Raw genomic sequence first — 27,875 nt, 5'->3', positions numbered from 1 at the left:
AGACAAACAATCTAATAACACAAATGGTTGTACCATTCATGTCTTATGAGCACATTGAGCATAGAATCACATTGCAGGGAGAAAATGTAAGTGATCCCTTGGATTTAATAAGCTGTAGGTAGGTCCTCCTTTAGTACAATCATTTCCACCAAATGTTTCCTGTAGCTGCAAATAAGATGTGCACAATACCGAGGAGGAATACTGGACCGTTCCTCCCTGTAAATGTGCTCAGTTCATCAATATTCCAGGGATGCCTTGCGTGCACAATTGTCCTCAGGTGATGCCTAGGTCCATAGAGTTAAAGTCACGACTTTGACTTGGCCATTCTAAAACACAAATCTTCTCTTCAACCATTCTTTAGTTGATTTACTTGTGTAGTTTAAGTCCTTATCTTATTGCATCACCCAACACCTCCTCAGCATGAGGTCAAGGAATGCTTCCCTTACATTCTCCTGTAAATTGTTGTGGTGCACATTAAAATGTATTGTTCCCTCAATGTTGCAAGGTGTCCAGGCCCTGAGGCTGCAAAGCAGCCCCAAACCATGATGCTCCCTCCACCATGTGTCACAGTTTGGATAAAGTTTGGTGTTGCTGTGCAGTGTTTTTTTACCCACTAAACAGCACTGTGCATTCATCTTAACTTTGTATATTCGACAGCAGTGGCTTCCCTTGGTCTCCTTTCATGAACCACACTCTTGTTCAGGGTTTTTCTAATAGTCCAGTAGAGTCTTCTGTAGGTCATTTGCTGTCCTTTCTCATCTCATTTACGACTATTCATTTTGTTCTTAGAGTTATCTTAATATCATGCTCACACCTAGAAGTAGAAACAGTCCTGAATTTTCTCCATTTATAGACAATCTAACCATGGATTGCAGTACACCTAGGTTTTAGCAATGGTTCTGTAGCTTTTTTAGCTTCATGCATTTTTTCCAGGTCTTCTGGAAGCTGTTTGCATCAAGGCATGGTTTAGGGCTGTATTACATTAAAAGATCAGGCAGACCATTGTTGGGAAAGAAGCGTTCCTTCCTGACAATCGTGTGCTATTGCATGCAGTAATTTCCTCCACAGTATGTCCAGGAGCAATCTCTAATGCCATCGCTGGTCCCCATAATGATTGTTTGCTGGCAGCAGATTGTGATTAGACAGCATGATCTTCAGCAGGAAAATTATTTTTAAGCATGCTTAAAAATCTGTATTGCCCGATCATCGGGTAATCGGTGGCAGTATTACATTGTTAGTTCACCGCTAACAAGCGTTACTACAAGCACTCGTTAGCAATGATCTAGTAGACAATCTACCAGTGTAATACAGCCCTTACACTTACCAACCATTGTTGAGAAGAGCAGATTTGTCAGTAAACAGGCTTTGTATGCCTTTACAATGTGCAAAGTACATGTGAAACCGACACTTTTAATCTCTTCTCCTTAACTGAAACACCTTTTGCCAATTAGCTTGAAGAATTCATTAACAAATAGATTCCCTTACTGTCACACACAGCCTGTTGTGTATGCCATGACACGGTTGCCGTGCATGCTGTTGCCTGTGGCAACGTGTTGTTGCAGCATGTAGGTGGCTCCTCCTTTCCCCTGGGTCCTTCCCTGTCTGGTGCCGAAGGGGTTAATTATCTGGCTGGTGTAGATTTAGGTGTGTCTTGGTTCTGGCATCTTGGCTCTTTATATCCTGGTGTTGTGAGTACAAGGTCAGTTGCCCTCCAGCCTTTGTGTTAGCTGGAGTGTTGCTCCTTTCCTGGATATACCATCTGTCCAGTGGGAGGGCCTCCTAGCTAGACATCGATGTCACCATGATGTCTCCCCTTTGTTCTCTCTGTCCTTTTCCCATCCTCACTTGTTGTATTGTTTGGTGGGGTGTGTGTTTATGTCTAGTTCGGTGTTCCATGTCTAGTATGTTTGATGTTGGATTCCAGCATGGTTGCTAGACATTTCCACTGTCTATCTGTCGTACCTCCGGAAGGGGGTGTATGGGTTCCCCGGAGGGGGAATCACAAGTCGGTGGGCAGTTCTGTCTGGGGCTGCCATGCTTCCTGTCTGCATGGTGATCCGATGATTGTTGTGGCCACAGCAGGTAAGTGCATGTTGTTTCTGGGCTCTTACCTGCTGATCCAGTGGCTGTTCACTGGCTGTCCCTTTCCTTGTAGCTAGGTCAGTGGAGACTCCTATTCATTCTCGTCTGGGATAAACCGGTCATCTCCTGCTCCTAACCTCATTGCAGGGATCTTCAGGGCGAATAAGGGTCAGAGGTTCCTGTGTATGAGCCCACCTACCATCTGGGTCTGCTCATACGGTTAGGAGACAGGGCCAGAATTAGGGCGGCATAGGAGGTGACCTGCTCCCTTTTCCTGGTGTCCATGCCTAGCTGCTTCCCCGTTTTCCTTCACCATTCGGTGGGGAGTTTTCCCCCACTCCCCACCATGACACTCACTTTCTCTCTCTGCACCTGGGATGCTTACTCAATATGCTGAATAAAAGATATGATAGATACAACTAGTTATTAGTAATCAATGAAGAAATCCAACTAATTCCAAAGGGGTCACTTACTTCCTCTTGCAGTTGTATACTTATCTATGGGTGGCATAAGCATGAAACACATACGCCAATGAATAGATTGCACTGCGGCGAAATACAGAAACCTCTATAGCAGTCTGTTGTCACTTTTGTAATCTTACAGACAAGAACCTTTATAATTTAGACTGTTAAGGACTAGGCATTTAAAGTATTTTTATGTAACTGGTTATAATGGTCTTTAGGAGTCCAGAACAATAATGGAATTACTTAAAAATATGCCATTCATGACATGATTCCTCAGTAGTCAAAGTCACATGAGGTGGCGTGCTAAGTAATCAGATTAGACAGCCTGATTCATTTAGCACATGGGGCATTTGTAATGAGTTGTGATGATAGCAATAACCAGAAGACTCTGGAATTCTAAGGCTGTACTTACATGCTCTAATCAGATGGCAATTATGGTGAAGGAAGTGTTCCTTCCTGACATTTGGCTGCTCGTTCAGTGGAGGTGAAGCCCTGCATTTACATACAGTGATCTCCTCCATAGTACGAGGAAGAGAGATGGCTACTGCTACTGCTCATCCTCATACAGCTGAATTGTTTCTGTCGACAGGACATTCTTTTCTGTCCTGCATAACGGAAACCAGACTGATCCATTATGCTTGCCCATAGACATCTATTATGACAAATCAAAATGGAATGTTACCATTTTGAATTCCGTCTTACGAATTCCTTTATTTTCCATTATAATGTTATAATGGAAAGCAGTAACGGAATTCATAACGCTGATGTGAACCCGGCCTTGTCAGGTACGAGCATTTGTAGGAATGTCCGTCCCCAGTAATCTGGCCACAATTGGGCAGTGTAAACCAGCATTAAATAATACTTCCCAAGGCAGCCTTGGAGGGCATCTGTCAGCAGATTTGTACCTATGAAACTGTCTGACCTGTTGCATGTGCGCTTGGCAGTTGAAGGCATGTTGGTCCAATGTTCATACACCATGTTCCAAATTATTATTCATGATCTGTTTCTCTGATTTTCCTAAATGGTCTATGCAAGTGACAGTATAATGTTCAAATCATCAACCGTTAGAGTATAAATCTAATTTTATTGAACAAACCTCCCAATGATAACTGTATTTTTTTTCACAAATTCAAAAAACTAAAAATGCAAAAAAAAATATAAGCAAATTATTATGCAGAGTTTAAAAACTTTTTATAGGTTGTAAAGAACTAAAAATAGTCATTTGTTGAATTTACTGCATTAACCACTTAAGGACCACAGGTTTATACCCCCCTAAAGACCAGGCCCTTTTTTACAAATCGGCACTACACTACTTTCACCGTTTATTGCTCGGTCATGCAACTTACCACCCAAATGAATTTTACCTCCTTTTCTTCTCACTAATAGAGCTTTCATTTGGTGGTATTTCATTGCTGCTGACATTTTTACTTTTTTTGTTATTAATCGAAATTTAACGATTTTTTTGCAAAGAAATGACATTTTTCACTTTCAGTTGTAAAATTTTGCAAAAAAAATGAGATCCATATAGAAATTTTGCTCTAAATTTATAGTTCTACATGTCTTTGATAAAAAAAAAATGTTTGGGTAAAAAAAAAATGGTTTGGGTAAAAGTTATAGCGTTTACAAACTATGGTACAAAAATGTGAATTTCCGCTTTTTGAAGCCGCTCTGACTTTCTGAGCACCTGTCATGTTTCCTGAGGTTCTACAATGCCCAGACAGTACAAACACCCCACAAATGACCCCATTTCGGAAAGTACACACCCTAAGGTATTCGCTGATGGGCATAGTGAGTTCATAGAACTTTTTATTTTTTGTCACAAGTTAGCGGAAAATGATGATTTATTTATTTTTTATTTTTTTTCTTACAAAGTCTCATATTCCACTAACTTGTGACAAAAAATAAAAACTTCTATGAACTCACTATGCCCATCACGAAATACCTTGGGGTCTCTTCTTTCCAAAATTGGGTCACTTGTGGGGTAGTTATACTGCCCTGGCATTCTAGGGGCCCAAATGTGTGGTAAGGAGTTTGAAATCAAATTCTGTAAAAAATGACCTGTGAAATCCGAAAGGTGCTCTTTGGAATATGGGCCCCTTTGCCCACCTAGGCTGCAAAAAAGTGTCACACATCTGGTATCTCTGTATTCAGGAGAAGTTGAGGAATGTGTTTTGGGGTGTCATTTTACATATACCCATGCTGGGTGAGATAAATATCTTGGTCAAATGCCAACTTTGTATAAAAAAAATGGGAAAAGTTGTCTTTTGCCAAGATATTTCTCTCACCCAGCATGGGTATATGTAAAATGACACCCCAAAACACATTCCCCACCTTCTCCTGAGTACGGCGATACCAGATGTGTGACACTTTTTTGCAGCCTAGGTGGGCAAAGGGGCCCATATTCCAAAGAGCACCTTTCGGATTTCACAGGTCATTTTTTACAGAATTTGATTTCAAACTCCTTACCACACATTTGGGCCCCTAGAATGCCAGGGCAGTATAACTACCCCACAAGTGACCCCATTTTGGAAAGAAGAGACCCCAAGGTATTCGCTGATGGGCATAGTGAGTTCATGGAAGTTTTTATTTTTTGTCACAAGTTAGTGGAATATGAGACTTTGTATGAAAAAAATAAAATAAAAAAAAATCAGCATTTTCCACTAACTTGTGACAAAAAATAAAAAATTCTAGGAACTCGCCATGCCCCTCACGGAATACCTTGGGGTGTCTTCTTTCCAAAATGGGGTCACTTGTGGGGTAGTTATACTGCCCTGGCATTTTCCAGGGGCCCTAATGTGTGGTAAGTAGGTAAATGACCTGTGAAATCCTAAAGGTGCTCTTTGGAATATGGGCCCCTTTGCCCACCTAGGCTGCAAAAAAGTGTCACACATGTGGTATCGCCGTATTCAGGAGAAGTTGGGGAATGTGTTTTGGGGTGTCATTTTACATATACCCTTGCTGGGTGAGAGAAATATCTTGGCAAAAGACAACTTTTCCATTTTTTTTATACAAAGTTGGCATTTGACCAAGATATTTCTCTCACCCAGCATGGGTATATGTAAAATGACACCCCAAAACACATTCCCCAACTTCTCCTGAGTACGGCGATACCAGATGTGTGACACTTTTTTGCAGCCTAGATGCGCAAAGGTGCCCAAATTCCTTTTAGGAGGGCATTTTTAGACATTTGGATACCAGACTTCTTCTCACGCTTTGGGGCCCCTAGAATGCCAGGGCAGTATAAATACCCCACATGTGACCCCATTTTGGAAAGAAGACACCCCAAGGTATTCAATGAGGGGCATGGCGAGTTCATAGAAATTTTTTTTTTTTGGCACAAGTTAGCGGAAATTGATATTTTTAATTTTTTTCTCACAAAGTCTCCCGTTCCGCTAACTTGGGACAAAAATTTCAATCTTTCATGGACTCAATATGCCCCTCACGGAATACCTGGGGGTGTCTTCTTTCCGAAATGGGGTCACATGTGGGGTATTTATACTGCCCTGGCATTCTAGGGGCCCTAAAGCGTGAGAAGAAGTCTGTAATATAAATGTCTAAAAAAATTTACGCATTTGGTTTCCGTGAGGGGTATGGTGAGTTCATGTGAGATTTTATTTTTTGACACAAGTTAGTGGAATATGAGACTTTGTAAGAAAAAAATAATAATAATTCCGCTAACTTGGGCCAAAAAAATGTCTGAATGGAGCCTTACAGGGGGGTGATCAATGACAGGGGGGTGATCAATGACAGGGGGGTGATCAATGACAGGGGGGTGATCAGGGAGTCTATATGGGGTGATAACCACAGTCATTGATCACGCCCGTGTAAGGCTTCATTCAGACGTCCGTATGCGTTTTGCGGATCCGATCCATCTATCAGTGCATCCGTAAAAATCATGCGGACATCTGAATGGAGCTTTACAGGGGGGTAATCAATGACAGGGGGGTGATCAGGGAGTCTATATGGGGTGATCACCACAGTCATTGATCATGCCCCTGTAAGGCTTCATTCAGACGTCCGGATGCGTTTTGCGGATCCGATCCATCTATTAGTGGATCCGTAAAAATCATGCGGACATCTGAATGGAGCTTTACAGGGGGGTAATCAATGACAGGGGGGTAATCAATGACAGGGGGGTGATCAGGGAGTCTATATGGGGTGATCACCACAGTCATTGATCATGCCCCTGTAAGGCTTCATTCAGACGTCCGGATGCGTTTTGCGGATCCGATCCATCTATCAGTGCATCCGTAAAAATCATGCGGACATCTGAATGGAGCTTTACAGGGGGGTGATCAGGGAGTCTATATGGGGTGATCACCACAGTCATTGATCATGCCCCTGTAAGGCTTCATTCAGACGTCCGGATGCGTTTTGCGGATCCGATCCATCTATCAGTGGATCCGTAAAAATCATGCGGACGTCTGAATGGAGCTTTACAGGGGGGTAATCAATGACAGGGGGGTAATCAATGACAGGGGGGTGATCAGGGAGTCTATATGGGGTGATCACCACAGTCATTGATCATGCCCCTGTAAGGCTTCATTCAGACGTCCGGATGCGTTTTGCGGATCCGATCCATCTATCAGTGGATCCGTAAAAATCATGCGGACGTCTGAATGGAGCTTTACAGGGGGGTGATCAATGACAGGGGGGTAATCAATGACAGGGGGGTGATCAGGGAGTCTATATGGGGTGATCAGGGGCTAATAAGGGGTTAATAAGTGACGGGGGGAGTGTGTAGTGTAGTGTAGTGGTGCTTGGTGCTACTTTACTGAGCTACCTGTGTCCTCTGGTGGTCGATCCAAACAAAGGGGACCACCAGAGGACCAGGTAGCAGGTATATTAGACGCTGTTATCAAAACAGCGTCTAATATACCTGTTAGGGGTTAAAAAAAAAACATCTCCAGCCTGCCAGCGAACGATCGCCGCTGGCAGGCTGGAGATCAACTCTCTTACCTTCCGTTCCTGTGAGCGCGCGCGCCTGTGTGCGCGCGTTCACAGGAAATCTCGGCTCACGCGAGATGACGCCTATTGGCGTTAGCGTAGCCTGGGGGAGCCGCCGCAATGACGCCTTTCGGCGTTACAGTTGCGGGAAGTGGTTAAGAGGCCACATTTATTAAAATCAACAGCAATTTCAATCAAAAATATCTTAACAGGCCAAGTTACATGTTAACATAGGACCCCTTCTATCGCCTTTACAATTCTTGTGAGTTTTTGGAGAGTTTCTGCTTGAATTTCTTTGTAGGATGTCAGGATAGCCTCCCAGAGCTGCTCTTTTGATGTGAACTGCACCTTGAGGTTCGCAGAACTCCAGAGGCACTAGCAGCTTTAAATACCTGTTTGCTGCTTTGTAATGGCATTTTAGCAACTGCTCTCTTAATCTGACGAATTTGTCTGGCAGAAACCTTCCTTATTACTGTATGCCTTTATCTGCACGAACCCGCCTGTGCTGTGAATCAGCCATAAATCTCTTCACAGTACGATGATCACGCTTAAGGTTTCGTGAAATATCCAATGTTTTCATACCTTGTCCAAGGCATTGCACTATTTGATGCTGGAGATTGATTTCAGCGATCCAAAGAGCCCTGAGACAATACGGTCCAAACAAACACTTTGCATAATAATTTGGAACGTAGTGTATGTGCTTGCATTGCTGAGAAAAATTACTTTAAAATATGTGCAATGAGCCTCTAGGAGCAATAGGGGAGTTGCTGTTAAACCTAGCAGCTCAGCTCTATCTGCAACTGCTGCACCCTCTGCACTTTGACGGGGCCAGGTAGAGTAAATGCCTGGCCCTGACTTCCCCCCAGGTACAGTGCAGGAAAGAGGGTTGCAGTACAGAAGAAGATTGTCGGTAAACCTCTTTCCTGTACTGCGCCTGTGCCGGATGCTGAAGTGCACAGCACGGAGCAAAATATTAGAAGAAGTCAGGGCCAAGTATGATCACGTAAATAATAATTACTAATGTCCAAAGGACTAATTTACACCTATTAATCCAGCACCTACTCATATACCTAATACTTAACGTGTACACTGCCTGGCCCTGTCAAAGTGGAGAGGGCATTGCAGCTGCAGAGAGAGCAGAGACTCAAAGAGTAACAACTGCAGAACAAATTTTACTGCAGGCCAGTGGACTAAAGGCCCCAAAAATTATTCATTCACCGTACAGAAAAGAACAATTGATAATGTGGCTGGAGGTACATTAGGCGGTCACCGTATAACAATTTTACTGTTGGCCAGTTAGATTACAGGCCCCAAAAATTCTGCATTCACAGTACATAAAATATCAAGTGATTATATGGCTGGAGGTATATTAGACGGTCGATGGATATCAATTTTACTGCAGGCCAGTGGACTACAGGCCCCAAAAATTATTCATTCACCAGACAGAAAACATCAAGTGATTATGTAGCTGGAGGTACATTAGGCAGTCACCGTATAACAATTTTACTGTTGGCCAGTTAGATTACAGGCCCCAAAAATTATAAATTCAACGAACATAAAAGATCAAGTGATTATGTGGCTAGAGGTATATTAGAAGGTCATTGGATATCAATTTTACTGCAGGCAGGTACAAATACATGTCAAACCCATGTTTAAAAAAAACTAAAAATATAAAATTGGATTAAATACATGGCTAACGAAACCCCCCCTCTTGAAAAAAAACCAAATGATAATAGTTGAAATTCAATAACACGTGGTCGTCACAGGTGTTGAATTCCTCTGTGGCCCCAAACATTAGGCATTTACTGGACAGAAAAGACCTTTTATGCTGCTGTATTTAACTAACACAGGGACCATTACTTGTTTTTGTGGTGGCGGATATGTGTGGGCTGGCATGAGGAAATTCAATTAAACGTGGTCGTCACAGGTGTTGAATTCTTCCGAGAGCCATGCCTCATTCATTTTTAGAAATGTGAGGTAGTCCACACTGTTGTGAGCTAGGCGAGTCCGCTTATCGGTCACGATTTCCCCTGCTGCGCTGAACGTCCTTTCGGACAGGACACTCAGCGAGGGGCAAGTCAAGAGTTCCATGAAAAATTGTGCCAACTCTGGCCACAGGTCAAGCCTGCACACCCAGTAGTCCAGGGGTTCCTCGCTTCTCAGAGCATCTACATCGGCCGTTAACCCGATGTAATCGGACACCTGTCGGTCTAGGCGTTCCCTGAGGCTGGATCCAGAGGGCGGCTGTCGATGGGTTGGATGCAAGAATGATCTCATATACGAAGTGACCAACACATCTTCAAACCGCCCTCTTCTTGCATGCGCTGTAGAATTGGTACCCGCAACTGTTTCTCTGTAGGTGGAAATTCCTCTGCCATAGCCCACAGCAGCAGAATGCAGCATCTCTCGAAGCAAGGCCTGGAAATGCTGCATTCTGACAGTCCTCTGTGATGCTGGTAACATGTCTGCCATTTTGTGTTTGTACCAGGGGTCTAAGTACATTGCCACCCAGTACTGGTCCTTGCCCTTTATGCTTTTTATACGGGGGTCCCTCTTCAAACACTGAAGCATGAAGGTCCCCATTTGCACTAAATTGGTATGGGTGGAGCGCCCTGGCTCCTGCTCATTGCCCAGGAGAATGTCGCTCTCGGTCTCCTCCCCCCATCCACGGACAACACCAGGGATCCCAGAAAAGTTTAAAGCCTGCTCTTCTTGTTCCTCCTCCTCCCCCCAGGCACCATCCTCCTCAGACTCCTCTTCAGACCCCTACTGACTTGTCTCAGATAGAGTAGCCCCCCCTGGGAATTCATTCAGCATTGCGACTTCCTCATCTTCCAGCTCCTGCTCTTCGACAGCTTGATAAATGACACGACGCAATGTACACTCCAGAAAGAAGGAATAAGGTATGATGTCACTGATGGAGCCCTGGCTGCGACTGACCAGTTTGGTGATCTCATCAAATGGCCGCAGAAGTCTGCATGCGTCGCTCATGAGCAGCCACTGGCGCGGTGAAAAAAGAACCAAGCTCCCCAGAACCTGTCCTGCCGCAGAGTTCGTACAGGTAGTCGCTAACTGCACGTTCCTGCTGGAGCAGCCTATCGAGCATATACAAGGTGGAGTTCCAGTGCATCGGGCAGTCACAAATCAGATGTCTGACGGGCAGGTGGTGTCGCCACTGAACGTCAGCAAGGCGAGCCATGGCCGTGTAAGATCTTCTAAAATGGCCAGAGATTTTCCTGGCCTGCCACAAAACGTCCTGGACCTCGGGGCATTTGGCAACAAATCGCTGCACAACTAAGTTCAGGACGTGTGCCATGCACGGCATGTGTGTCATTTTGCCCTGTTTCAGCGTGCTCAGCAGATTGGCACCATTGTCACACACTACTTTACCAACTGTCAAATTGAGCAGGGTTAGTCACTGATCGGCCTGTGACCACAAAGCTGAAAGGAGTGCAGGACCGGTGTGGCTGTTGGCTTCCAGGCACAACAAATAGGTTATGGGGAGCTGGGGGGGTGCAGCAGAAGAGGCGGTAGCAGGAAAAGGAGGAGTCAGCCGAGGACGAGATGGAGTAGGAGGAAAAGAAGAGGCAGGTCTGCATGCAATCCATGGCGGTAACACCAAATCCACACTGGTGCCACGGGTTGCATGCTTGACAGCCATCAGAAGGTTCACCCAGTGGGCAGTAAAAGTTATGTACCTTCCCTGCCCGTATTTGCTAGACCACGTGTCTGGCCACAAATTTTCTAAAGGCCTCCGAGTCCACCAGTTTATATGGCATTAGTTGGCAGGCTAGCAGTTCCGACAAGCCAGCGCTCAGTCGTTGGGCGAGAGGGGCTCCGCTGACTGGAAGATATTGGCAAAGTTCTCAGCTTTTAACCTCGGCCTGAGGAATTAGCTAGTATTGTCAGTTGCATATCATTTTGGTGCATTTTTTTCAGTGAATTGTGTATGTATATTTTTTTATCTGCACAATGTATCATTTTGTAAAAGATGTTCTTGTGGTGCATCTGGTCCGCACCGGCATCCTCCATTGTACGCATTTTTTGCTGGGGATTGCCGTTGTCTGCGGACCGCATGGGGAGGAATTGCTCCCCCGATTATAGACATGCCACAGTGTCTGGGTTTGGAGCGTTTTCACCCGTGAGTTTCACCCGTGAGTTTTTTTCTTTATGTGTATGGAATGTGCCACTTCATTTTGTTGGTGACATTCTTTTGAACCTGGTAGCTTCTGTGTCACATGGTCTGTTGTGGGTGCGGCTCACAGCTTTATTTTACCTCACAATACATTTGTGATACCACTATGGAGGCATGTGAGAGCCTGGCTGTGAGTTAATTGCACTGTTCAGACCCTGTTCACACACCACGGGCAGTTTAGTGGTAGGACCCCATGCGTGCTGAGACACCGTGACGTGGTGCATGAGGGGCTCCGATATGTTCCTGACTGGAAGATATTGGCAAAGTTCTCGGCTTTTAACATCGGCCTGAGGAATTAGCTAGTATTGTCAGTTGCGTATCATTTTGGTGCATTTTTTTCAGTGAATTGTGTAGGTTATCCGGCGTCATCAACTTTTTACATTCGAACATTTGGGACACGGAAGCCTGCCTTTTGCCAGATAAACGCGACGACGGCACGGTGGAAGGTGGAGTGAATGACAAATTGGAGGAGAGAGGAGAAGGAGAAGAGGCAGGACGTGGAGCGCTGGGAGTGTGGCTTTGTGGATTCTGATGGCATTAGGAAGGTCTGGGAATGGATGGGAAAATAATTCCTCTGACTCGAGTGGAGGGGCTATGGTGGTGGTGGTGTCTTTGGGGGTGCACACAGCAGACAGTAAGGAGGGTGCTGATACAGAGGATGAAGATGGTGCAGAAGCGGAAGGCTGAGTGAGCCACTCAAACAACTCTGGTGCGTCCTTTGACGTAATCGCACGCACCTTCTTCAACTTCCCACTTAGGCTCCGGCCTGGTGCACCTGCCAGACCCCTACCACCCCTGCGGAATAGCCTGCCTCTTCCTCTGCCTGTCATTTTCAAAATAACCCTGTGACAAAGTCCCTATAGAAGAGCAGTATTTGTGAAGCAGGTATATCGCAGGCCTCAATCAATATTTGGTTGAAGCCGGTATATCAATACCCTGTATCAGTATTTTGTGGAAACAGGAATATAGAATCCAATAATGAGTATTTGCTGGAAGCCGGTAAATCAAACCCCTCAATATTTGGTGGAAGCTGGTATATTGCACCCCTTAATCAGTTATTTTTGGGGGGCAACAGGTATATCACACCAGTTGCAATTAGTTTGTCGAATAGCGTTTGTCCCTCTATATAGCTGCGGTATCTCAGCAGAACCTCACACAACTGCTGCACAATACAAATGCACTATAATATACTTTCTATGTTAGAAGGTATATTATAGGTATATCACACCCCTCAATCAGATTTTTTTGGGGGGAAACAGTTATATAACACCTGTTGCCATTAGTCATTCCAATAGCGTTTGTCCATCTATCTAGCTGCAGTATCTCAGCAGAACCGCACACAACTGCTGCACAATACAAATGCACTATAATATACTTTCCATGTTAGAAGGTATATTATAGGTATATCACACCCCTCAATCAGTTATTTTTGGGGAGCAACAGGTATATCACACCAGTTGCAATTAGTTAGTCGAATTTTTGTTTGTCCTCCTATCTAGCTGCGGTATCTCAGCAGAACCGCACACAACTGCTGCACAATACAAATGCACTATAATATACTTTCTATGTTAGAAGGTATATTATAGGTATATCACACCCCTCAATCATTTTTTTTTTGGGGGGCAACAGGTATATCACACCAGTTGCAATTAGTTATTCTAATAGCGTCTGTCCCTCCATCTAGCTGCAGTATCACAGCAGAACCGCATACAACTGCTGCAAAATACAAATGCACTATAATATACTTTCTATGTTAGAAAGTATATTATAAGTATATTACACCCCTCTGTATATCACACTGTCACGCCGGTGACAGGTTTGAGAAGGTCTGAAACAATATCTGCACATTAGTTATCTGACAGCCTCTTTTGGTTTCACTTTGTGTGTTGCTGGTATGTCCACACACCCTGTTCAGGTGTGGATCATGTGACCTTCACCTCTCTCTATTTAGTCTGACTTTACCCATCACTCCTTGCTCTGGATAGCTTCATTTGGTTTTTGGAAGAGCTGGAGTGTGGTTCGTGGTGAAGTCCTGTTCGTCAATCATCCATCAGCCTCAGAAGTTAAGTGTTCCGCTTGTTGTGTTTTGTATTCCCCCCCCACCTTTTTTGTTTACTAGGCCTCAGCGAGACGCTGGTTCCTTCACCAGGGAAGGAGCGGGTTGTCTCTGCCTGGTCATTACTATTAGGGCAACTGAGGGCCACCAGGGTTTTCTAGGTTCCTGTGTATGGGCATCTCTACCATCGAGAGGTGCCCATACGGATAGGAGTTAGGGCCAGGAGCAGGGTTTTATAGGTGGTGACCCTTTTCCTTCCCTAGCGGTGAGGCCTAGTGTCTTTTCCCTTCCTTCTTGTTGTCCTTTGGTGTTCTCCTCTACAACATCCGTGACACACACCTATCGATAGCACACCTATACCAGTCCTTAAAAGGACTTTTGTGGACCTATTAGCTAGCGTTTGGTGTCCCTAACAGTCTGTCCCTGCTCCACAAAGCAACCTCTCCCTACACTGGCAAAAGACTGAATGTAAGATGGCGGCCAGATCAGGTTTATTTATAGGGTAGTGTGTGTGTCTATGTGCTGAAACGTCTCAATTGGCTGTCCTGTCCCACCTGATGGATGTGTCATGCGTCAAAGTTCTTCACAATGCTAAGAATATGGCGCCAGCGGACATCGCCATATGTTCGCCAGTTTGGCGAACTACCAAAGTTCGCTGAGAAACGACCGCCGCGCAAACCGCAAGGAAATCTCTAATGATGAATTTAAACATGGTCAATCCTTTGTTCCTGTGTGAGATAAGCTGCTGCTAGAAGGGTCTAGTAGACCCCTTTTCTGCCCTCCCCACTGAAATAAACATGCTCTTTGGAGCCAAGCGGGCATATTTATGGTGGAGTCAGCAGAAACAGCTGTCATCTATTTGAGGGTTCTCATGTGTCTACCCAATTTTACATATTATGTACTGATTGCCTGAATACTTGTTCAGTTATTAGTCCAATGGCCAAAATAAAATACCGACATATTGTTTATCTTCCTTTCACACTTCTAACAGACTTGGGAAAGAGAACCTTATCCTGTCCACAGCAGCCATCAGGTAACCGTCTGATAGATCATCACTGTTCAGACTGTGAGGCAGAGGTCCTCACAAGCTGTCTGTGAGGCAGAGGACGACGTGTTCCGCACCAATCTCTGGTTTGGCAATTTAATGGACTCCATTCCTGCTTATTTAAATGTTAGACTGGCCTCAGGAGACAAGAAAAAGATAAACTGAAATATATATTTTAATCCTTGGCATGAATTTTGAGCACTGGTGAGATTGAGGCATCCCTATGTTCTGGTTGGTGAGGACCCAGTAGAAAATGTCGGAGGACTCCTGTGATGAAGCACATCTCCGTGTTATGACTTGCTACATTTATAGAACTAAAATATGTAATTCTGTATGGTACTGACACCCACCATACTATTTTAGTACTGCACTGCTCATTAGCTACAAGAATATACTAAGCAGTGTCAATCAAGTACCTGCTTTGACTGGCGTAATAATAGTTTACATTGTGCTCATAGAATGGTTTGCTGTAACTAATAGAATTCTAGTTTAACTGCTTCCATACAGCGGATCCAGAAAGAACTACGCGTACTGAGTACTGTACGTACATTTTCTTCATCCACAAAGAGAACACCGCAGTAGCTGCAGTGCCTGACACAATTCTCGGGACTCAATTACTACAAAATATATTCCACAAAGAGACAGTATACAATAATCCTTTTAATCAAAAATATATTAGGCCACAGAGTTTAGAGTCAGCTGCAGGAGATAAAAAATGAATTTCACAGCTTTTCTGTAGGCATTGTGCTGAACTGCTTTATTAGACTCCATATCTAGCCTCAGAGAGTAATATTAAAACAGTAAGTTTTTATTTAAAGATTGTAAAAATCATATTGTATGTTTCTCCCAGAATTGTGTCCCTTATTGTAATAAATGGCAACCCTAAGAGGAACGTACGTGCATTTCTTAGGCCTCTTTCACACGGGCCTCACGGATTTTGTCCGGATGCGTTGCGTGTGCATTGCGGCAAACCCGCGCGAGTAGGCACGCAATTTCAGTCAGTTCTGTTGTTCAGTTTTTTTCCGTGCGAGTGCAACGCGTGATAAAAAACTGAATGTGGTACCCAGACCCGAACCCGGACTTCTTCACTGAAGTTCGGATTTGGGTTAGGTGTGCTGTTGATTTTATTATGTTCCCTTCTAACATGGTTATGAGGGAAAATAATAGCATTCTTAATACAGAATGCTAACTAAAATGTCCATTGAGGGGTTAAAAAAATCAAAAAGATAAACTCACCTCATCCACTTGATCGTGCAGCCGGTATCGTCTTCTTTCTTCTTCCTGCAGGACCTGCAAAAGGACTTTCAATGACGTGGCGAGTGCGGTGACGTCAGCGCAGGTCCTTTTACAGGTCCTGCAGGAAGAAGAAAGAAGACGATACCGGCTGCGCGATCAAGTGGATGAGGGGAGTTTATTTTTTTATTTTTTAACCCCTCAATGGACATTTTTGTATATATTAAGAATGCTATTATTTTCCCTTATAACCATGTTAGAAGGGAAAATAATACAGTGAATTGACTTTAATGGGGTCTGGGGTTGCTTATTCCGATTTACTAACATCATCTCCTAGCAACCATGCTTGAAATTCTCAGAGGTGTGAATATGTGAGCAATATACACAAGATTTATAGATAAATAGCAGGGAAGTGTGTCTATACACCTGTCTATGGCCTGACTGGCAATTGTACCGTGGTATCATATTAAAGAGGACCTTTCACCATTCCTAACATGTCTGTTTTAATAGCTTCATGCATGTAATAACAATTCTGAAGCATCTATTCTTATGTCTGTATGTTGTACCAGAAGTTATGAATGAATTGCTAGCAGTCTGCAGTAAGGGTACAGAGTGCAGGTAACAAGTTGGGGGGGGGGGGGGGTGTACCTGCACAGTCTGAAAATGGCAACACTAATTGGATAGATTGAGACTGTGCAGGGACACCCCCCACCTCCCCCAACTGGTTACCACCCCTCTGTACCCTTACTGCAGACTGCTAGCAATTCATTCATAACTTCTAATATAAATAATACAGGAATGGCACAGCGTACAGGCATAGGGTCCATTCACACATCCGTGTGTGTTTTGTGGATCCACGGATCCGCAAAACACGGACACCGGCAATGTGCGTTCCGCATTTTGCGCCTCACACATCCGCAATTGCGGACAAGAATAGGACATGTTACTTTTTTTTCGGGATCGGAATTGCGGACCCGGAAGTGCGGGTCCGCATTTCCGGATCCGGGCAGCACATAGTGCGGCCCCATAGAAATGAATGGGTCTGCAATTCGGTTCCGCAAAATGTGGAACAGAATTGCGGACGTGTGAATGGACCCTTAAGAGTAGATGTTCCAGAATTGTTATTACATGGGGAATGCATGAAGTTATTAAAACAGGCATGTCAGGAGTGGTGAAAGGTCCTATTTAAAGAAGTATTGTCACCTAGATGCAAAGCTTCTTGGGCTCAATAAGTCTGTTGTGTGGCATCTGATGGAACATGCTAGGATTTCCTTTCTGCCAGACTACATAGGAATCTTTGTAGGCCTCCAATGAAATTGGTTGTACAGAGCTGTATTATGGTCGTGTGTGTGCACCTTAAAACGGTTGTCTCACTTCAGCAAATTACATTTATCATGTAGAGAAAGTTAACACGAGGCACTTACTAATGTAATATTATTATGCATATTGCTTCCTTTGCTGGCTGGATTTAGTTTTCCATCACATTATACACTGCTCGTTTCCATGGTTACAACCACCCTGCAATTCACCAGCGGTGGTCGTGCCTGCACACAATAGGAAAAAACACCAGCCTATGCATGCTCTCACGGTCCTGGCCACCAGAGAGGCCAGCACTTTTTCCTATAGTGTGCAAGCACGACCACCACTGCTGGATTACAGGGGGGTCATAACCATGGATACAAGCAGTGTATAATGTGATGGAAAAATGAATGAAGCCAGCAAAGGAGGCAATATGGATAATCACAGTACATTAGTAATTGCCTTGTATTAACTTTCTCTACATGATAAATGCCACTTGCTGAAGTGAGACAACTGCTTTAAGTGGGTTTTTCTGGGATTACTAAGATTTGCAGATATGCTCATGTAGTTACACACCTAAGGCCTCTTTCACACTTGCGTTGTCCGGATCCGGCGTGTACTCCACTTGCCGGAATTACACTCCGGATCCGGAAAAACGCAAGTGTACTGAAAGCATTTGAAGACGGAACCGTCTTCCAAATGCTTTCAGTGTTACTATGGCACCCAGGACGCTATTAAAGTCCTGGTTGCCATAGTAGGAGCGGGGAGCGGGGAAGCGGTATACTTACAGTCCGTGCGGCTCCCGGGGCGCTCCAGAATGACGTCAGAGCGCCCCATGCGCATGGATGACGTGATCCATGCGATCACGTGATCCATGCGCTTGGGGCGCCCTGACGTCACTCTGGAGCGCCCGGGGAGCCGCACGGACGGTAAGTACACTGCTCCCCCGCTCCCCGCTACACTTACCATGGCTGTCAGGACTTTAGCGTCCCGGCAGCCATGGTAACCACTCTGAAAAAGCTAAATGTCGGCTCCGGCAATGCGCCGAAACGACGTTTAGCTTAAGGCCGGATCCGGATCAATGCCTTCCAATGGGCATTAATTCCGGATCCGGCCTTGCGGCAAGTGTTCCGGATTTTTGGCCGGAGCAAAAAGCGCAGCATGCTGCGGTATTTTCTCCGGCCAACAAACGTTCCGTACCGGAACTGAAGACATCCTGATGCATCCTGAACGGATTACTCTCCATTCAGAATGCATTAGGATAATCCTGATCAGGATTCTTCCGGCATAGAGCCCCGACGACGGAACTCTATGCCGGAAGACAATAACGCAGGTGTGAAAGAGCCCTTATGTACATCTTCACCATGCTTTCTTTTTCCAATTTGAATTCTCCTGATCTGTTTTTACCATGTTAATAAATCCCTCTGGTTTATTACATCCTGTATGTAGCACTTCCTGTTGCTGTATCCAACCAAACCCATGATGCACTTCTTTCTCTGCCACAGCTCCAGCTCCTCCCACCCAGCTGGTTACATAACCACTCCCCTACCACTGCCCCGATTCCTGCTTTGACACGCCCATGGACATAACATCACAGAAAATAAGAGAGAGCTGCATGGACATGGTCATGTGACCACAGCCCAAAATGGAAGAAAAAAAACTATGAAGAAGTAAATAAATAAATGATTATTCATAAATGATTATTTGAAAGGATGTGGATGCTATCTTGTCCAACCCTTTATAAGCGATGGTCTATCCTCAGGATAAGCCATCACTACCTGATTTGCAATGGTCCGACTCCCTGTCAATCATCTGTTGTGCATTGGACTGAGCTGGATACTGCAGAGCTGCTCCCACTCACACACTGCACTAACCAGCTCCGTCCACTGAACAACAGCTAAGCTGTGCAGTCCTGGCGCCAAGTTTCGACGTCGGAGCTACTGTTGAACAGCTAATCGGCAGGAGTGTGAAGGGTCGCACCCCCAATATTCATGGCCTATCCTGATTATAGGATATCACTTGTAAAGGTTTGGCCAAGCTCTTCAAAAACTGGGTGATTAAAGATGGAAACTCGGTGACTAAAGATGGAACTCCACAACCACTATGATGGTAATGGCTGAAGCGTCTCCTTTATTTACAGGGGGGAAAAATGTGAAAAAAGTAGGACATGCACGGACAACGGACAACGAACGCGGAATACAAACGGATGAACTATCAGCATTTTTTTGCTGACCTATTGAAATAAATGGGTCCCCATCCTATCCGCAAAAAAAATGGAACGGAGGCTGAGAAAAACAACTGTCATGTGCATGAGGCCTAAGGCATAAGAAAAGAGAAGTATTTATAAACTTATATAGACAGAAATTTATCATCTATATTTTGAGGGCAACCATTTTGCCTGAGCTGCTAACAGCATGTAGATAAATGCCACATGGACCACAGCCACAATAGACATGAAATCTTCAATGACGTCTCTAGACGTTTATAAGAGTTTTTTAGACATGCTGTGTGACCTGTGCAGAGGTCAATTTCCAGGGTAGATAAGCTGTAACCATCACTTATTGTGAATGGTATGATCATGTGTTATCTACACAAAGGTGATATCTGACATTGTAATCCTGTCTTTGATGATAATGACATAACTGCTGAAAAATGATCTGTACAGAACAGGATATTATGGATTATAATTAGCATTGGGCCCTTTTATACAGGCTGAGGATCAGGATAATTATCTGGGGCGAACGTTTATACAAACTCTAATTCTCCTGTGTAAAGGTGCTGCTGATCACCCGACAAACAAGGAAACGCTTGTTCATCGGGCGATCATATTTTCCATGCGGCACATAAAATCGCTATTTGTCGGCAGTACATTGTCCTGTGTAAATAGACAGGTTCTGTACACAAACAATGAATCTGTATGGGGATGAACGATCTTAGTAGAGATCGTTCATCCCCACAAAGCGGGGATAATTGCTGAATTTAAATGCAACTCTACTATGGCTGAACAATCAGGCAATGATTGGAAAAGAAAGATTTGTCCTTGATCATTGCTTCGTGCACGTGGCCATGCAAATCCGCCTTTAGAGGGTGGAGTGAAAATTGAAGAGTATTTTGATTTTTTTTTTAAATTATAGATCCATGGAAAATACACTGAAAAAACATAAATTTCATTTAAACAATAGCTAATTTTCTGATGACAGATTGGGGGACATTTACTAAGCATGTTGCGCCAGAATTATGGTGTAAAAGAATGGCGTTTTAATTTGCGCCAAATATATCAACTGTTTTCTCTAGAATTTTTACCATATAGAATGCATCACGTGAATTAATTATATGGAAGGCACTCTATCCTTTGGAGTGGCATGGAAATATAATTATAATTCGTCTTGATCAATATATCATTTATTTTATCAAAAATAATTGAATAAACACAAACAATAGACCCTAATATTTGTGTTTATTCAAGAAATTTTTATAAAATAAATAATATATTGATTCAGACTAATTATAATTCTATTTCCATGCCACGCCAGAGGATAGAGTGCCTTCCATATACTGTAATTATTTCACATCATTCTAGGTATTATATCGGCAGTGGGTGCGCCGAGGATAGCGGACCTTGTTCCAGAATCCTAGGAAGGTTGAGCCACTGTGGCAAAATATTAGTACAAAAGAATGCATCACGCCAAAAATGAGTTCTAAATGTCAAAGTGGGTGGGGCTATCAAAGTGGCGCATATTACGCCTCGTTTATCATCCTTTTATGGTCAGAAATGGCTCAAATTCTTGAGGACAATTAAGCCAGCTTAATGTTGCAAATAGAGAGAACTAGGCAGATAATCAGGTTTATATTTTAAAAAGTCAAATTTTAAAAGTGTCGTGCGCCTTTTGATATAGGAGGTGAAACAAATCACCACTTTTGATTAGCAAATTACTGATAAATGTCCCCCATTGTCTTTAAACGTAGCGAAGCTTACCACATAAAATTGGTCATTCTAGGTTCGGGAAATGAAACTTTCTTCGGTCTATGTAGGCAGTTTTTTTTTTTCTTTCTCAGAGACAGTCTGAAAATGATTGCTGAATGGGGATTTACCATAACAACAATAACATTCTGCTAGATAATAAATGTCACTTGTGGGTAATTGAGAACAGAAACAGATACGCGGTGAAATCTAAAGTTTACCCTAAAGCACAAGTTATAAAGCTCAGCTATAAACTTCCAGGCTGCATGAAAAGTATTATGTGCATTAAAAGTGTATATTCTATTTTTATTATGTAGAAACTACAATATAGTCTCAGTCACTCGGCTATTAGCTCTCCTTGGCTTGAACATTGAAGTATATACAGCACGTTCATTTCATTAATACTCTCTTTTCTTCCTAAAGACCTAGACGGTAATTACCAAATCTGTTTTAGATATCAAATCTTGCACGTATGCCTTTGTGCACATGAAATGCGTGAGAGGTTCCTTAAACCCTGATCACACACAATCCCGTATGGGTAGGTCAAGAGTTTTTCAACTTTTCTAGAGATTGATGGTAAAACTTTGCCCTTATAACCATAGAGACTGCTATGACAACAGTGCTATTTTCTATGGCATGACAAGACACAAATACATCCCGCCTTCCCACATTATTGGTAAATTGTATGGCTTGCCATGAGGGAGCCTAGCTTAGACAATCACATACTGAAAAGACCCTATCATTCACGTCCGGTCAGGAGACTTCTTACCCCAACAGCTGTTTTTGCTCTCTTGCAGTTCTAAGTGCCTGTTGACAAGTTGTAAGCTCAGTTGTCAAAATCTGAAGTTCATCTTCCTTTTCCTTCAGTTGCAACAATGTAATCTGCAGCCTGGAACAAAATTAAATTCAATTCCATTAAATAAGATAGAAATAAAAAAATAAAAACAAATTATTGATGTGGTTGGTTTCATTTACCTGCAAAGCCTAAAGGGGTTTCCATAAAAAAATATAAATGTAATGATGGTATAATGAAAAATTATACAACATTTCAGCTTGTTGTCAGTGAAAGGCAAAGCTTTCATTGTTCATATTCAGGGACTATAAACCTTTGAATGATAAATAATTTAAAAACACAGTTTATCAGAATGTTTCAGAACTTCTGCCCACGTTAACAATTATCTTTTGCATTGTTCCAATGAATCTAAAATGGAAAATTATTTACCTTTGTAAACAATCTTAATTAACAAAATCTCTTGTGTTGTGCCTGCAGCTGCGATGGAAACCATGGTAACAGACTACAGACAATCCCTGTGTAGTCTGAACCTGCAGTCATATTCTACTCATAACCTACTTTTGCTAGGTAAGACGTAAGGAAAAGATACAGGGTAGTATGAAAGCAAGATCAGACTAGACAAGATTGATTTGTAGTCTGTTACCAGTTTCCATAGGAATTGAAGAAACAAAACCATAGGATATTGTTAATTAAGATTATTTACAAAGTGGATTCATTTATCATTTAGTTTCTTTGGAGCAATAAAAAAGGCTGCAATGGTGGACCGCGTACATGAGTTTTCATAAAAAATTAGAATAATGGTTGTGCTTGTTTGTACAATCATAACTGTAAAGGAAGAGTTATGTTTTGACTTCCCTAAAGTCTTTTTCAATCATATTATTCCCTGTTTCAGCTGCACAGCTAGATGTATTTCACTCAGAAGCAGAGGGCGCATCCCTTCTGTGAAATCTGCCAGTACTGTCCAGCTGTGATGTCCCTTATTTACCACTATTTTTGTTTTCAGCTCTGGCGCTCACAGAACAGATAAGGAGGAGGAGATCACAATACAGACACACAGGAGGTTGCTATAATCTTCAGAAGCAGTGTATAAGATAGCTCTGAATCCCCCATCTCCTGTGAACGGTCTTGTGTCTCTGTTACTAGGAATGGATCTTGCCTAACAACAGGCAGTGGACTGCAAATTAGGTGGAAGCGAGCCCCCTAGTTGCCATGACTTTTCAGCTTTTTTTTTTCAGGTGGATGCGGACAGACTTTTTAAAATGAAGTGATTTAGAAAATTGCTATTTACACCATTCTCTATTAAATGAAATTGTGCAAAAATACAATGACCTGTCAGGGGAGTTCCTCTGCCCTATCTGAAGGCAGTATATGATCGAGCCAGAGACGCTGAGCTGTGTGATATATTAGTTTATGATATGGAGCAGAATTTCATGCACACAATGATTGACCACCTTCTGTATAAACACACTGATACAGGGAACACTGTCAATCATTGCGTGGACAAGGTAATTAGGAGTCCTGTCAGGATCTACTCTGCTTTTAACTTGGAGTTTCTGCTCCACATCATATAAACCTATATATCACAGAGCTCAGCGTCTCTCCCTCTATCATATCCTGCTCTCCGACCAACAGAAATCACTTGACAGGTTTGATTTAAAACAGATTTATTTGCTGGGGGGAAAAAAACTCTTTAAAGGGGTTATCCAAACCCTATAATGCCCCTTCTAATGCCCGGGCCCCTCACACAGGTTGTACTTACCTTGCTCCCCAGCACCCGCGTCACTTCTGATGCTGGCACGGCCACCGCTGCATCTCCCTGTCGCGCAGATCAAAATATTCGGCGATGGGGGTGGTTGGGTGGCTCAGCCAATTGCTGGCCGAGATGGGGACGAGCCTCCCTAGCATCGCGGGTGATGTTAGGAAGGCTTGTCCCCATTGCGGCCTGCTATTGGCTGCCCTCCCAACCCCCGTTCGTCGCTGGATGTTTTGATCAGAAACAACATGGATGTCGGGGAGCAAGGTAAGTACAACATATGTGAGGGGCCCAGGCATTAGAGGGTGAATTATAGGGGTTGGATAACCCTTTAAAAAGAATTCTGGTAATTTTGGGGATTTTTTCAACAAGTGCCCACAGCATGCCACCTGAAACAGAAGATTCATAATTACCTGCGCTGCCTCCACCTTCCGGTTATCTTCTGCCGATGCATGGGCTGGGATGTGGTCACAGCAGCACATCACCACTGAAGCCAGTCAATATGTGACCATGCCCATGGACCGCAGGATGTAAACAGAGCAGTGACCAAAAGATTTAGACAGCGGAGGACCGAAGTAGCGTGGAGCAGGTAAGTATCAATCTTCTGTTGCAGGGGGCAGGTGCAGGCACTCATCATCATTGGAAAACCCCTTTAAGCTGGACCTGTGGATCTGCTACATCGATACCTTTTAGATCTGTACATGTAGGGGATTGCATACTGTAGAGCACTATTCTATATTCTCTTCTTTTTCTTAGAAGAACTGAAATAGTTAAACTGCCCTGACGTAATCTATTCTAGGATTGCTCCCAAGTCAGCAAATACTGAGATCTTAGAGTATTCAAAAGCCTGCAAGGATACATATGCCGCTAGTTCTGTCATCCATAAACAAGCAAAAGACAAAAAAAAAAGAATAAAAAAACTGAAAAAGAGTCTTATTTTTACACCATATGGTATACAACACACACAACTATCCAGTTCAATCACGCCTCCGTGACTATGAACATAAACTATGCAATGAGTGTGACTACTCTATACTCGGATATAAAGCTCTATGTGGTACAGAAAGTATCATCAGAGCAGAAGCAAAAGAAAAAGAAACCACCGCACAGAGGAACAACACTTAAAGGAGTTCATTCATACCGCTCGGATCCTGTAGCATCCCAGCTGTTGCTGTGTTATATCAGTTATCATTCTGTAACAGCTGGAAAGCTACAGGTTACCAGAATAATTGGCTTCACTTTAGCCATTTTCCCAATTCCCAGATTAAAAGAACATTTCCTGCAAAAAGTAAAAAAAAACATAAAAAACACACCAGTAAATAAAACTGCAATATATCCTCATCTGTCAAGTAGTTGCAGGTTTGTGACATGGATAGGAGTGCAATTTTTTTTAATTACAACCTATAGGTAAGTTAAAGGGGTCATTCCACCAAAAATATTCTATGATATAGTTCTCAAACCAGCACCTGGATCTGAATACTTTTGTAATTGCATGTAATTAAACTTGTATTAATCTTCACTGAAATCTATCTGTACAGCGCCACCTGGTGTTTGCTCTTTTTTCTAATTTCTCTGTCCTGCTCAGTTCCATCGTTCAACTGCCACCAGCTGCGGCAGAAAGGACACACGCCTGAGAAAGGACACGACCCCTAAGTTGACAGCTTGAAATTAATCTAGCAGAACAATTGGAGCAATGAATGGGGAGATCTCTGGATCCATCTGAGGTTGCATTTTTTACATTAGTCATGGAATAACCACTTTAAAGGGAATCTGTTACCACATACCTGGAAATAAAACCGTCGAACTATGTAAATGTGTACTTGTCAGGTGAAAGAAACGCACTTGGTCCCATGCTGATATGTGGCCCCAAGTCGGAAAAATAAGACTTTATATACTAAATGAGCCCCTAGGCGCAATGTGGGCACCTCGTTGCACCCAAAGCTTCAGTCACCATATGTGCTGGCCCCGCGTCCCCCACCCCTGCTTTGACTGGCCGACCAGGCAGTGTACGTAGATATACTCACGCCTGGCCCTGAAATCTCACGGTTGCACAGTACAGGGCTTGAGATGGCCAAGCAAATGCACCGTACGGATTCCATATGCCCAGCGAGCTCCAGCACTATACAGTGCGGCCGGTCGTGAGTACATCTACATACACTGATTGGCCCTGTCAGTCAAAGTGTGTGTGTGGGGGAGTAGGGGTGCAGCTGGCAGCAAAAATAACTGGAGCTTTGGGTGCAATGGCAACACCCCTGTTGCACTTAAGAGCGCATCTGCATAAACTACTAAGGCTTATTTCTCCGATTTGGGGCCACTTATCAACATGGGACATAGTGTGTTTCTTTCAACTGACAAGCGCTCATCTACGCAGTGAAAACTGAAAAGGTTTTATTTCCAAGTATTTGGTGACATGTTCCCTTTAATTTATATCCTATAAGTAATGAGTTAAAGGGAAATTCCACTTTCAGAACCATAATCTATAACTTTGTGTCCACAGCTTTCATGCAGATTTATGTGTCTCCAGGGTATCAGACTACAAATGCTATGTAGAAGGTCCAGCTACAGTATAACCCTAAATAATAAATAATCTTTAATAGTATTCATACAACAAACATTAATGTCCTATTATGTCCATGCATAAGACGTCCACCAAATTATTAGAGTGGGGAATAGATGACCCTAATAATAATTCCTAAGTCTAGGCCCTGTGCCCAGGGGCGACTCCTGAAGGTGGAGACCCCCGTCCTCGAACCTCACTGGCAACTCCTAGTTAACCCTAAGATATACAGGCTGATAATTAATCTAAATGGTGGACTGAGTTAGGCACGGACAAAATGGATATACCAGTATGCACAGTGTATACAGCCCTATTGGTAAGGATACCAAAAGGTACACGGTGCAGCTGACTACATAACACAATAACGACACCTAAAAGAATGACTAATAGTGACACAGACGTATCTGTGCTCAACCCCAACGCGTTTCCCCCACGGTGTGGGATCATCGGGGGTAAATGGATTATATTAGATGGTTACATTGATAAATGTCCATCGGAGGGAGGCCCAGACTGGGACAACCACGATACACCCGTAGGACAAACAAAGGTGTCAGGACAAATGTAAATTCGCAGTCATTAATACGATAATAGATATATAAAAGATAACTAGATAAGTGAAAAATATGCTTATTCACTGTCAATGATAGTAACATGTAGGTGCTTCGCGCACCAGGCAAAGTCTATAGGGACGAAACGATCAGCCGAACCCATGGGCAGCAAGGGAATAAAAGGAGGGGGTAAGGGTAAGGGAAGGGGGAGACGAGAGAGTATACCAGGGATATGCCATATGGCCAGAAAGCAAAATTGGTCACAAAAAACATGAGAATGTGAGTCTTTCATTGAGCCCAACGGGGGATTGGGACCGGAGTCTGTGGATCCATTCGCATTCTTTTTGTAGAATTCTCCTATCCCAATCACCCCCACGGGGAGATGGATGAACCACGTCAAGAACAGTAAAACGGAGGGACCTCGGGTCTCCATCATGGACCTCATTCACATGTGTCACAATTGGGGTCACCTCCTTATTCTTCACGTCATTCACATGTTCAAGAATTCGCCTTCTGAATTCTCTAACTGTCTTGCCGACATAGTCCAGAGGACAACTACACTGACACAGGTATACTAGGCCCTTAGATCTGCAATTAATAAAATCACGTATCAAGAAGGTCTGACCCGTTGTTGATCCAGTGATAATCTTAGCTGTATTTAAAAATTCACATGCTTTGCACCCGCCGCATCTATAGACACCTAACGGCCGTCGGTCCAGCCATGTACCCTCTTTAACAGGTGATGTGAAATGACTAGCCACCAGCCGATCCCTAAGACTTTTACCCAGTCTATAAGAGACGGAAGGGCGATCGGACACAACTTCAGAGAGATCAGGGTCCATCTTTAGGATGGCCCAGTATTTATTTAAAATTTTCTTCACGTCTTGATTAGCAGTGTCGAAATTAGAAATAATTCTCAACGGCTGGGGGCTGTCTATTTTC

General features: G+C 43.4%; 1 protein-coding gene across 1 annotated transcript in view; it reads right to left on the bottom strand.

The window, feature by feature from the left end:
* The window catches only part of LOC120999089 (filament-like plant protein 3), a 249,859-nt gene that overhangs the window by 157,440 nt on the left and 64,544 nt on the right, over positions 1-27,875 (bottom strand). The window contains exon 5 of the mRNA XM_040429961.1: positions 22,052-22,171. Coding sequence (XP_040285895.1) covers positions 22,052-22,171 — 120 coding nt within the window. The remainder of the gene's footprint in view (positions 1-22,051; positions 22,172-27,875) is intronic.

The sequence above is a fragment of the Bufo bufo genome, chromosome 4, assembly GCF_905171765.1.
Source record: "Bufo bufo chromosome 4, aBufBuf1.1, whole genome shotgun sequence".
Lineage (NCBI taxonomy): Eukaryota > Metazoa > Chordata > Amphibia > Anura > Bufonidae > Bufo > Bufo bufo.
This window is presented reverse-complemented; position numbering and strand designations above follow the sequence as displayed.